The sequence below is a fragment of the Zophobas morio genome, unplaced genomic scaffold (genome assembly GCF_036711695.1).
Source record: "Zophobas morio isolate AGI-343-1 ecotype UQ-CSIRO unplaced genomic scaffold, CSIRO_AGI_Zmor_V1 ptg000002l, whole genome shotgun sequence".
Taxonomy (NCBI): Eukaryota; Metazoa; Arthropoda; class Insecta; order Coleoptera; family Tenebrionidae; genus Zophobas; species Zophobas morio.
In genome coordinates, this window is record NW_026972107.1 from 5,973,772 (window position 1) to 5,986,947 (window position 13,176).

The window sequence follows — 13,176 nt, forward strand, 5'->3', positions numbered from 1 at the left end:
ACTTTCAAACCAGTCACAATCATACTCTCCCATATTCCCCGTCGTGTCACAAATATCACTCTTTTATCAACCAAATGAGTGACATTTGGTATTAACATTCGTACATGATTCATTACCACAGAGCAAATACCAAATTTTGCCCGAAAAATTAGCAAGTATAATTAACCGTTGTTGGTAATTACAAACAAGAGATTAATTTGCATAGGTCAATCTGTCACATTAGAAAAGCCGAATGTTTATCTTTTCGCATTGTGTTTATGCAAATGCCCCAAATACCAATTTTCGAGCCGCACAACCTTCGATCGGATTTAATTGGATGTGATTAAACCGTCACGACAACGCCCTTTGTTGTCGAGAAAGAGCGTTATGATATATTATCGCACTAGAGAGTTAATTACAGTAATACACCCCGTAGGTAGTAATAACGATTTTTCCACAATTTTCTAAAAGCAAAAGGTGTTGTTGTATCACGCTTGATTGCCTTGGTTAAAAATGGACATTTTTGTTCCAACCAGTGGTTTCAAAGTGAAAACTTCGATGCGACAATACTCGTTTTAGCTCGAAATAATGTGGATCGACGATTGTTACAATTATGTGTTTTTAATGATATGACTTTTTGTATTTATGCACTGTTTCGTTTTCTAGACGTAATTTAGCGACATTGTCCGTAAGAATGGTGTAGTAATTCATGGAATTGCCATGGAAAAAATTCGCTTTTGCGCCAATTAGTTTATAGTCAAGGCTGGCGATTAGAATGCAGTACCTTTCAATAATTATTATTACAACAAGCTTAGATATGTGTTTTTCAACGAGACACGAAAAGGAAATTGCCGATGCTCCCTGCATTCTTCAATCTCGTAAATAAAATTTTTTATCGGAGCGTTTTCTAAAAATTCCGATACCGTTGTTAATCCATATCCGACTCCTAAATTGCATATCGCCGACTTAATTAAGTCAAAAGTCATCTTTATGAAATCGGTGAAAGTTAAGTTTATCGTTATTTAAATCGTAGCACGATAAACCAAGTGTAAAATTTTAATACGTGAATATTGCTGCAAACCGCTTGCAGGATCTGTATCAATCCGGACCCCGCCTTTCATTCGTCCTTCAGATTTAAATTATTTATGTAAACCTTAATGTGCAACCAGTTTTTTAACAGTGCGATTAAAAATTCGCGCTGTTGCCGACTGAGCATGAAAGTGAATTTGAACAGAAAAATCACCGCCGGAGAAACGGAGAGAAACCTCCGACGAAATAACTCCGCTAAAATGCGTGCTAATGCTAATCATAAACAACGGAAACGGTTAAATAAGAAAGTAATAACGTACGATAACTTGTCATAATTTATGCGGGCGCTTTTTTCCGATTTTAATAAAAAGTTTCACTTCGGATCGGTTCGTAATTAGTTGTAGTCGGATGGGTGAAAAAATTGGGTTACGACGTAACTATTATGCATATGGAATGAGAAAAGTGCTTTCGGATTATGCCGAATTGTGCTATTTTACGGTTGCAAGCGAGATGTGGCTGTGGGCGATTTTCTGACGTCTAATTTCGGATTAATGTGCTTTTCGTGCGGGCTCCGGGCGAGCTAAAGTCTGCCTTATTAATTAACAGGCAGCTAAAAACTTCGACGATGGTTAGTTTCGTAAGGAATTTAAGCTTTATGTAAGAATAGAACGTACGCGAGTGGTGCACGCTACCTCTGAATTACCCGGTACGCGAATTTTTAAAGTTTCCAAAAATAAACATTTTTAAATTTATTCTTCAACTTTTTGAAAATATAGTCGTAGTAATTAGATTTTATTTTTGTTTACTGTTCTGATACTGACATTTAGTGGCGTTCGTTGCATAACTGGAAAAAACGAAGACGTCAATAGCGAGGTCTTCGGTCAAGATGACTTAATGACCTTTTATTATTTGAGAATGTTCTTTCATTTGTGAGGACTACTCTCCCAATATTTCGTGTTTATTTAGCCTCTTTATCTTTATTGGGGGTATTTTGACAGCGTGTGAAGTTTTTATACTACTTAATGACATAATAAATCACCACCATTATTAAAAGATGGTATTTTGTTAAGATTAAATGCATTCACGTGCAGTAGAGGTTCGGTAATTTTACGGCTTCATGTGCGAGATTTATGGGCTAGAATTTATCACTTGAGAAAATCAAATATTAAAATTTTTCTTGTTTCTAGATTTAGAAGAGTTATTTTGTCTCCCGTGATTCATTTGACATATGACAGTGACGAACTACGGTTTTCACTTTTCGTTTGTAGTATAGATTTCTTTTCTGAGAGGCGGCACAGTTGTATACATTTCTCAGTTTGTAAATTTTTTAGATTTTAGACTCACGTTTTCGTTATCGTCTGTCTGTCCCGATTTTTATGAAACAGGTAATCACGGAAACTACCGACCGATTGTTGTCAAATTTTATTTGTATGTTAGGAATATCGTGCAGGTAGTAAAGCACTAACCAAAATTGTTTAAATTTAATAAAATAACATATTCTTGTACGTATGGTTTATGAATCCGTCTTGAATAATGATAATTATTCAATTAATTCAGTTCGAAAAAATTTCGACAGAACTTCCATCGCCCCTGAAGTATATATAATCCAACAAATCCCGCTTCTTTGAAAAAATATATCTCGATCTATACATACAAAATAATAGATAGTACAACAGTATCAGAAAAAAAGAAAGGCCCGTTCCTATAAACGGCTGTCTACAGTTTGGTATTTTTGCGAAAATCTTGATGTCTATGTAAAAAGTCAAGGCAAGATTCATAAACCACAACTACAAGAATATGTTAAAAAAATTTGGTGGGACGTCATCATATGATTTTTGGTTACGGTTTCGCCTTCTATACGATATTCCTAACATACATATAAATTTTTTTACAATAGTTAATAATAGTAACTGTGATAACATCAAGGCGGGTTCATAAACCTAGAGTATATTATTTCACAAAATTTAGATAAATTTATGTAGCTTTAGTATAAGCAAAAAAATATAACGACAGACAGACGATAAATAAAGTAGCAGTATTAAAGTATTAAGTTGAAAATCTTATTATATAGTTTTCTCAAAAGCCTACTTGCATAAGACTAAAAATAGAGGTGTGTTAATAAATCACAAATACAGTCTATTTTTTGGATATTTTAAATAGAATTGACTTAGCAAAATTTTGAGATGACGTTTTTAAATCTTTGGTGGGGATAATTATATAAATCTTGGTTTACGTTTTGTCATCTAAACAATATTCTCAAAATACGTTTAAGACTTTTAGAAGATCCAGTCTAATAGTTTCAGAAATTATCTCCAAAGAAATCTTCAACAATCGACAAACGACGGACAGATAAACAGACCGTCATACGGAAATGGCACATTACTTCATGATATACAAGCAATGAAATGTAAAAAACATGAAATTAGCGACAATAAAAGTAGTGTAAATTTTCACATACTACTAATTATGTTATATGGGATTTTTGAGTTTCCTAATAAAGTCTTTAAAATTTAAAAGTGAATTGTAATTTTCGAAAAAAGATGTTTTCTCGATCTTTCATGACCCCTAGATCTATCCGTCTAGTACATAGTAAATGGGTTTTAAATTGTATAAAATAACATAGTCCTACACATGTAGTTTATGACTCCGTGTTGAGTTTCTACCCAAAATGTCCAGATTTTTGAAAAAAAATCAAAATTATAAAACAACATCTTACAATTTAATTTTGAATCTTCCAAACTGAATGCTTTGAAATCTTGCAGATGTTTTAAATTTATTGTAAGCATAATACATTTTTAACCAAAGTATATTTGCTCATCCCTCTAAAAAATTGATGACGTCATCTCAAAATATTACTGAATATATCCTATCTTAAATGTACAATGTGATTTATTTTTAATATATAATTAATATTTTTTAAATTTGCTGATACCGGGTGAGTCAGAAAAATTAATGACTGAGTTGTTAAAAAATGAATATCCAATCAGATTTAGGAATTCATTCATTTAATAGGGGCAAAATCTATCTTATCTTATCAAGTGCTAACCCCGCCCACCCGATCTCTACTTTCTTATAGTTTATGTGATATGCCAAAATAAGTTTTACCTTTGCAAGTGCTAGCCCCGCCCACCCACCCTCTATTATTTCAGAAGATTGGGCGTTTGCCAAAATCAGTCTTATCTGAGCAAGTATTAACCCCGCCTACCCGCCCCATACTTCCTCAGAGGGTATGGCCTTTGCCAAAATTAGTCTTACCTGAGCAAGTACTAGCAAGTACAACCTTCTGAGAAAATAAAGGGCGGGCGGGAAGGGCTAGTACTTGCTAACATATGTCTTATTTTGGCAGATGACATATCCTATGTAAAAATAGGGGGTGGGTGGGCGGGGCTAGTACTTCGTAAGATAGGACTGATTTTGGAAAATGACATACCCTCTAAGAAAGTAAAGAGTGGGTGGGCCGGGATATATATTTGAAATTTTATAAATTTGCTTATACAGGGTGCTTCAAAAAAATTAATGACTGAGTTATTTTAAAAATAAATATCCAATCAGATTTAGGAACTTAACTCGTTACTATGGAAATATTCAATTAAACACCTTTTAAATTTAACAAGTTTTTACAAATTTAATAGGAGCAAAATCAGTCTTATCTTAGCAAATGCTACCCCACCCACCCGTCTCCTATTTTTTCAGAGTTTATGGCATTTGTCAAAATAAGTCTTATCTTGGCAAGTACTAGCCCCGCCCACCCGCCCTCTATTTTATCAGAGGGTATAGCGTTTGCCAAAATCAGTCTTATCTGAGCAATTGCTAACCCCGCCCACTCGCCCCTATTTTTTCAGAGGATATGCCATTTGCCAAAATAAGACTTATCCTAGGAAGTACTAGCAAGCACTACCCTCTGAGAAAATTGGCGGCGGGTGGGTGCGGCTAGTACTTGGTAAGATAAGACTGATTTTGGCAAATGACATACCTTCTAAGAAAGCAAAGGGCGGGTGGGCGGGGCTAGTACTTGCTAAGATAAGACTTATTTCGGCAAATGACATATCCTTTGGGAAAATAGGGGGCGGGTGCTCCTATTAATCTTGTAAAAACTTGTGAAATTTAAAGGTGTTAAATTGCAAATTTCCATAATAACGAGTTAAATTCCTAAGTCTACCCTAAATGTGCAAAATATGATGAGTTTTTACTTATGCATTGCAGTCATATTTTTTAGATTTGCTTATGCAAATGGCCCAAAAATATTAATGACTGAGTTGTTAAAAAATAAATATCCAATCAGAATTAGGAATTTAACTCGTTACTATGGAAATATGTAATTTAACACCTTTTAAATTTAACAAATTTTTACAAGTTTAATAGAGGCAAAATCAGTCTTATCTTACCAAGTGCTAACCCCGCCCACCCGCCCTCTACTTTCTCAGAGTTTATGTCATTTGTCAAAATAAGTTTTACCTTTACAAGTAAGCGCAGACGCCCTCTATTTTCTCAGAGGGTGTGGCTTTTCCAAAATCAGTCTTATCTTACCAAGTACTAGCCCCGCCCACCCGCCCTCTACTTTCTCAGAGGCTATGGCGTTTACCAAAATCAGTCTTATCTGAGCAAGTATTAGCAAGTACTCCCTTCTGAGAAAATAAAGGGCGGGTAGACGGGGCTATTATTTGGTAAGATAAGACTGATTTTGGCAAAGGTCATGCCCTCTAAGAAAGCAAAGGGTGGGTGGGCGGGGCTAGTACTTACTAAGATAAGACTTATTTCGGCAAATGACATATCCTCTGGAAACATTGGGGGTGGGTGGGCGGGCCTAGTATTTGTTAAGATAAAACTGATTTTGCCCCTATTAATCTTGTAAAAACTTGTGAAATTTAAACGTGTTAAATTGCAATTTTTTTGCATGGATGCTATGTACAGTATGTTAAAATTGTTTATAATTTTGATCTTCGTCTTTCCATGTAATCTACTTTTTCCAAATATTTTTACTTAAGACCCTGACAATAAAACCAAAAAAAAAACAAATTTTGCTGTAACATTTGCACTAACTCACATTTGAGGCAATAATTACAATTAATAATTATTATTTGTAACTAAATTTCGGATGTATTTTCAAAATCTTAGTGTGTATTTCTTCAAGTAAAATTTGTTTAATTAAAATAAAAAAAATAAAATATTTAATATAAAAAAAATATCCTTAAAATCCCTTTAATAAATCGTATAATAAATTTCGATTAAATACTAAACTTTCATTGTACTAATTTTTTTGGATAGCTCGTGTCAGGAAATCATCTTCATTATAAATAATTTTAGACCATCTTAATTAAAATTAATTAGTTCTTTATTTCGGGATTATCCAGATTAATAAATTTTTAGTAAATAAGCGGAACCGGAAACCTGCATTCTCGTGTTCTACCATGTATAAAATGTCAAAAATTAAGGTAGACATTCCTCAAAATGACCTTAATGCGGTGTCTTCCTTATTTATCGCACAGGAAATAAAAACATCTACGGTCACAAAAAAAATATTTAATCAAAATCGACTTTTCTTTCGAAGTAGAGAACGATTCTAGTTCTAGAAATAATTATCAAAAATGAAATTAGCAGTACTGAATTTTTTACACCTGTGACGTTTAAAAATAAAGTTAGTTTCAAAAAACACAAACTACGAAAATACAATTTTTTTAAAGTGACGTCACGACATCAATAATTCAAATACTCGTTAAAATACCACAGCGTAACCTTTTCGTGTGATCTGTTTCACAAATTTAAAATTTTTACCTCGATCTTGTGCACTAAAATTAATTATGGCTTTTTAAGTACATAATTTAAATATATGTTTGTAAACATATTTAGTAAAACAAATACTTATATTAACATCTGAAAGACAGAACAGAATCGGAAAAACAACAGTTCTTTCAAATTTAAGAGTAGGAGTAAATGTTATACAACGATGTGGCAAAACACATCATTAAAACCAATTTAACACAACATTAATTTCCAGTGTAATACATCATATAAAAGATCGGTTATTAAGGTTTGTGTAAGTGCTGACATTTAATTAGTGGCAAATTTTAATTAAAAATTAACGAACGATGAAAAACGTCCAACATAAAATTCTTTATTGAGGTAAAACGAGATGCTGGAATTTTTCAAATAAAAATAACCAACCAGTTATAAAATTAAAGTCAGTGCAATTGCACAAATTAAACATAATAAATGACGTTAATTAAAAAGCGTTTCCAATTAAGATCAGCGCATAGATACGAAACAAAGAACCAAAAAATTGCAGACCCCTGACCTTTCTGCATTCGATTGCAACACAAAACTACCCACCATTAACAATTCGAACAAATTGCCGACAAAGCTTTCAGACAATATTCTCTAATTCGAGAGTTTATTGAGAGATAAAATTGGTTCTCATAATGGGACCTAACTGTTGGGCAAGGTTGTGTTGTAATTTTATCTATTATAGCACGGTTTACACTTTCGTATTGATACAGTTTACACCTTTCAAAGTCACCATAAAACCGACCATTTCTCATACACCTAATCAAAGAAGTTATGATTTCATTACACACATTTTTACCATACGGTGAGCAGCTAAGTGAAACAAGGTAAACTATAATCCGAGTAAAAGTAAGTTATTAACATAATAGCGACATGACAACGTGCATTTAAATAACATGTTCCAAGACAAAGCCGTGATTACGTTAATTCTTGAACAATTAAATCCATAATACATTGTTACGAATAAAATAACCGTAATTGTTTCTATTTAGTCTAATAACACATTTCGGTTCACCAAAACAACGTTACAATGGATAGTTCTGTGGTCTGACGTTGCGGTAGTTTTTGCGATTCATCAGAGTTTTATTTCCTTAAAATAACTATAATTGAGTTCGACGTAACAGTTATGTAAATCCCGATTTACATAAAAATGTTACACTTTTAGTAACGCGGAGCGACCTAGACGTTTCAAAAACAGAACCTTGACTAAAAGGCCGCAATTTAATAAATCAGCGTTAAGTAAGTGGACAAGTTCAAAGAACCTCCATGTCTTAAAATGTCAAACGAAAGTGAAATTTAAGCTATTAGAAATTATAGATTGAAAGTTTATAGGCATGTCATATTGTTTTATAATACACAAAACGAGAAACTCAATTTACCATCAACGCATTTTGTCTACGGCCAGTTGCACAGAATTATGGTAAGTTAGTTACTCTTGCATCCAAATAAGCGGTGAAAGTTGACGTAAGAGTACTTCGCACCAAAACAAACAAAAATTTTCGGCTGTGTGAGTGAACACGGGTAGGGGATGCCCCCACATTCCGTGTTTACATTTGCGTTAATTAAATAATGCACTGGGGGTTTGGCTCGTGTCGATTATCTAATATTTGCCGATGTAAATGCAGTATGAACAGGAACACGTTTTTGAATTTTTTAATAATGGAACCTGGTGTCTTCCGCGATGGTTGCGCAACCTAGACGAAAACCGAGTCGGACAATACGACGAGACTAGAAAACGCTCCTTTTACTAGCGTTGCATACGGAATTTTTTCGCAATTTTAGAAAATCGGGCGAGAGTTGCAAAAAATTAGGCAGCGTTTTGAGCGATAAAAGTTTTTTGGTTGTTGGTTACGTGAGTCCGTTTATGGCTGATTTATTTATTTTTCGCGTAAAGTAAATATATGTGGTACGTACAAGTTCTAAAATCCGAGTTAATTACGAGTCGTGAAAGTTGCCCAACGAGGATAAAGGCCGAGTTAAGCAGTACGAGTGAATAAATCACTCGTTTTATGGTCGCTGCATACACATTGTGTGCAATTTTTATTTAAAGTAATACAAAAATCTGCTCAGAAATTTCTAAAGAACACTGCCGATGTATAAAGAGTGATTTTTGAAATTAAAAAAGTACTATGAAATTTAGCCAGTAGCCTTTGGCAAAGTTGGGCTAAAATTTCGATTTTGTCTATTTTATGTGATTATAATAACATCACGTAAAAATGAAGATAAAAAGGCAAATGTGTCAAACTATATTAATTTGAAATTTTACGTAGGATTTTTAGCAAGATTTTAGGATGACGTCATCATATTTTTAGTGGGGATATACAGATAAATCGTAGTCAGGTTTTTCCAAAATTTGTCTAATCATCGCCACCCATAATATGATGAAGTCACTTCAAAATTGTACATAGAAAATGGGTTTTTAATTGTCTAAAATAACATAGTCCTACACATGTAATTTTTGACTCCGTGTTGAATTTTTACCCAAAACGTCAAGATTTTTGAAAAAAATCAAAACTTTAAAACAACATTTTGCAATTTAATTTTGAAGTTTCCAAACTGAATGCTTTGAAATCTTGCAGATTTTAAATTTATGGTAAGCATGACACATTTTTTATCAAATCATATTTGCTATCACTGCATTTAAATTTGCTTAAACAGGGTGACTCACAAAAATTAATGAAAATAATTAATATTTTTTAAATTTGCTTATACAGGGTTTCTCAGAAAAATTAATGACTGAGTTGTTAAAAAATAAATATCCAATTATAAGTTTAATAGGGGCAAAATCAGTCTTACCTTAGCAAGTTCTAGCACCGCCCACCCGCCCCCTAATTTCTCAAAGTTTATGGCATTTGCCAAAATCAGTCTTATCTTAACAAATACTAGGCCCGCCCACCCGCCTTGTATTTTGTCAGAAGGTATGGCGTTTGCCAAAATCAGTTTCATCTGAGCAAGTACTAGCCCCGCCCACCCACCCCTATTGTCTCAGAGCATGTCATTTGCCAAAATAAGACTTATCTTAGCAAGTACTAGCAAGCGCTACCCTCTGAAAAAATAAAGGGCGGGTGGGCGGGGCTAGTACTTGGTAAGATAAGACTGATTTTGACAAACAGCTTTCGACCAATTTTTTCTTGAAAACTCCTTTTATTTATATCCGACTTATTTCTAAATAAAAATTAGTATGTTTTGAAACAAAAAAATTGTCCACCGAGGACGAAGCCGCTTTAGTATCAAAATTTTTGTCTAAAAACTTGAAGAAATTTCTAAAAAACTTAACTCTTAATAATGCTAAAATAATCTGAACTTCATTATTTCAAACGCAGCCTTTTTATACTCAAGTTACATTCAGCAAAACGTAAACTAATATACAGGGTGAAACACGGGGGGCACCTTGATATCATACAGTTATATGGTTCTTTAAGTACCATAACTCAAATTATTTTGTGTTTTTTCGACACATCATCCTACTTACCTTTTTTGTAAATAGAACATACTATATATTTTGACATACTCGGATGATTTATTTTTGAAATTGAGTTGCGATGTTGCCACGTTATTCCAATTTCCTTTTTTTTTCGATGCAATAGTTAAAAAAAATCGCAGTCGGACTATTTTCAAAATCTATGTTACAATATTTTATTTTAGTTTTAAATGTTATTGTTCCAAATAGAACACCTTGTATTTTATTATTGTATCTTATTCTATTTTTTGTTCTCTTTGTTTCGATATGTCAGTGTGTCTTTTAAAAAAGTAAAAAATCAGAGAAACTATTAACTTTAGGTACATATAGAAAGTAATTAACGAAACCGAAAGAAAATGTTTAACAGATTAATACACAATAATAAAATACAGGGTATACTATTTAAAAATATGTAAAATATGGATATTTGAAAATTGTAATAATTTTTAATTTTTTTATGAACACTGTGTATATTATAACACATATTTTAAAATTAACCTTATTGCGATTTTTTACGAACCAATGCATTACTGAAAAAAATCCAGAAAAATTGGAATAACGTGGCAACGTCGCATCGGAATTTCAAAAATAAACTACGGTTTTAAAACTTATTAAGATTCTAATCTGAGTTGTAAAAATATATAAAGTGTTGTTTTTATGAGTAATAAGTTGTGTATTACATCTCAAAAACAGACAGTACACTCTGTATAGTTGAACTTTACTTTTTAATTACGAAGATATCAAGAAACGCTCACTTAATGACTCACCCTGTATAATTGAAATTTAAAATAAAATCAGTGCAAACTGCCAAACACCGTATTTTTATAGCACCTTTGAAAATAGTTCTCTAGTGAGCCATGAAATTTATTTTTAAAATAATGATGTGGCAACACCGATGCGTTCCTTATTCGGTTTGACAATTACGGTCAAACAATTGGCAAATAAGGCCAATGTTAACATGATTATTTTAAAAATAAATTTCATGGCCTACTCGAGGACTTTTTTCGATCATATGGTATTTCTTGTTTCAAATTAGAAATATTTAAGTTGAATGTAGTTCATTTAAAAAAAAAATCGTTTTGAAATTTATAGATTTATCAAAAATATTAATAATATCTAAACAACTAGTGCTGAAACCACTTTAAAATTTTAAAATATTAAAATACTTTTAAGATGTGGCCCCCACTATAGTGTCATTCATAGCATTAAACAGGTAAATTGACTATTAGATCTGAAGAAGAACACATATAGGCAGAAACGTTGTCACAAAAATTTTGAAATATCAGCGTTAAAATGCTTAGAAAAACCGCTTGCAAAATTAAAAATCGCAGTTTAAAAATAAATTTCATGGCCTACTAAAGGATATTTTTTCGATCAAATAGTATTTCTCTTTTATAATTTGAAGTATGTAAAATTCGTGGAACTCATTTTGAAGGAAAATTCGTTGTAAGATTTATAGATTTATTAAAAATTTTGAATAATATCTAAAATACTTTAAAATTATAGACTGTTATCGAGATGTGACCTCGACTTTTCATTAAATTACCCTGGACTTATTAGATCTGAAGAAGAACACAATATAAGCAGAAACGTTGTCGCACAAATTTTTGCAATATACAGAATACATACGGTAAAATACTTATGAAAACCAGTTTTATACAGGTGTGCGTAAAATATGGCTCGCTACAATTAAAAAAATATATGAACAAATTTTGAGAAAAATCCGTGTGAAACAATTTTTCACCAAAAATATATTTGGGGAACAAAATAGAAAATGTTTGATTTTTGAATGCTTATCTTAAATAAAGACTACATAAAACTGAATACGACCCTGACATTTTTGCAAACATTTGTGTTACTGGGGTCATCTAAAAAATTGCTTTTACGTAACTAAAATGGATATCAAAAAAAATTTATGAAACCATTATTTGTATAATAAGCTGTTTAAAATATCAAAAAATTCATTCTTTTTTTTTAATGTATTTTTCATGATTTTTATTCCCTGTAGAATGCGTTTTATTTATGTTTCACACACTACTGAATTTGTAAAAATTTTCAGATTTACTTATAAAATATAGACCATTTGCTCTTTTACACTACCCTGTGCAGTTGTATTGTCCTTTTTAATATTATGTATTTTCAAAAATTTTCAAAATTAGACCAATGACGTCAGATCATGATGGCGCTAAGCAAACATCTTCAGAGATAGTTATCAGATGTAAACTAGTGAAAAAAAGTTTTGGATTTTTCAAAAAATATTATAATTTTAAAAATTCAATTATTATTTTTCCAAAGGTATTACGTACTGAATGACACCTTTATAAAACTATTACAAAAAAATGATCAACTTTTGGGTGTTTATTTACTTTTACTGTTTTCAATATTTTCCGACAGTTTAATAATTACTGCCTGAAAACAGTGAAAGTAATACTCGAAGATTAATGTATCCAAAGAGTCTGTGAATAATCAGGTGGCATTGAAGTTTTTAATCACACAGTCGCCAACATATGGATAAAATTCTGCAATTCCAATAATAATAAGAATAATAACAATTTTATTGATTTCGATTGGAAATCATGATTAAAAAAGAACGAAAAAAACGAATATACCATAAAAGTTACCAAATTTATCTCCTTAGATTGTAAATAAATAAGCTGTATTTCCTGCACCACCTGTATCATCATTCTGTATTACTTACCACGGACCTCCTTTGCGCGTCCACGCTGAGCAAGAAAACAAAAACGGTCAAATAAAAAATCTTCATCTTCGGTCACTTCACTGTTTCACGTATGGCATCGTATTCCAAAAGTAGCTATTTCGAGAAATGGTGGATGCGCCAGTCTCACCATAGCATAGGGCGCAGTCAAAGGTCACCAGCACGAGCCACTACAAGAACATCGCGACAAACGCCGGGTAACGCACTGAGA

At 32.3% G+C, this 13,176-nt stretch overlaps 1 protein-coding gene across 2 annotated transcripts in view; it reads right to left on the minus strand.

Annotated features, from left to right (window-relative positions):
* LOC135125787 (mucin-2-like) overlaps positions 1 to 13,176 on the minus strand; it is a 32,961-nt gene extending 19,785 nt beyond the window's left edge. For both annotated transcript variants that reach the window (XM_064051481.1, XM_064051473.1), the window contains exon 1: positions 12,948 to 13,176. In XM_064051481.1, coding sequence (XP_063907551.1) covers positions 12,948 to 13,013 — 66 coding nt within the window. In that variant the 5' untranslated portion in view covers positions 13,014 to 13,176. The remainder of the gene's footprint in view (positions 1 to 12,947) is intronic.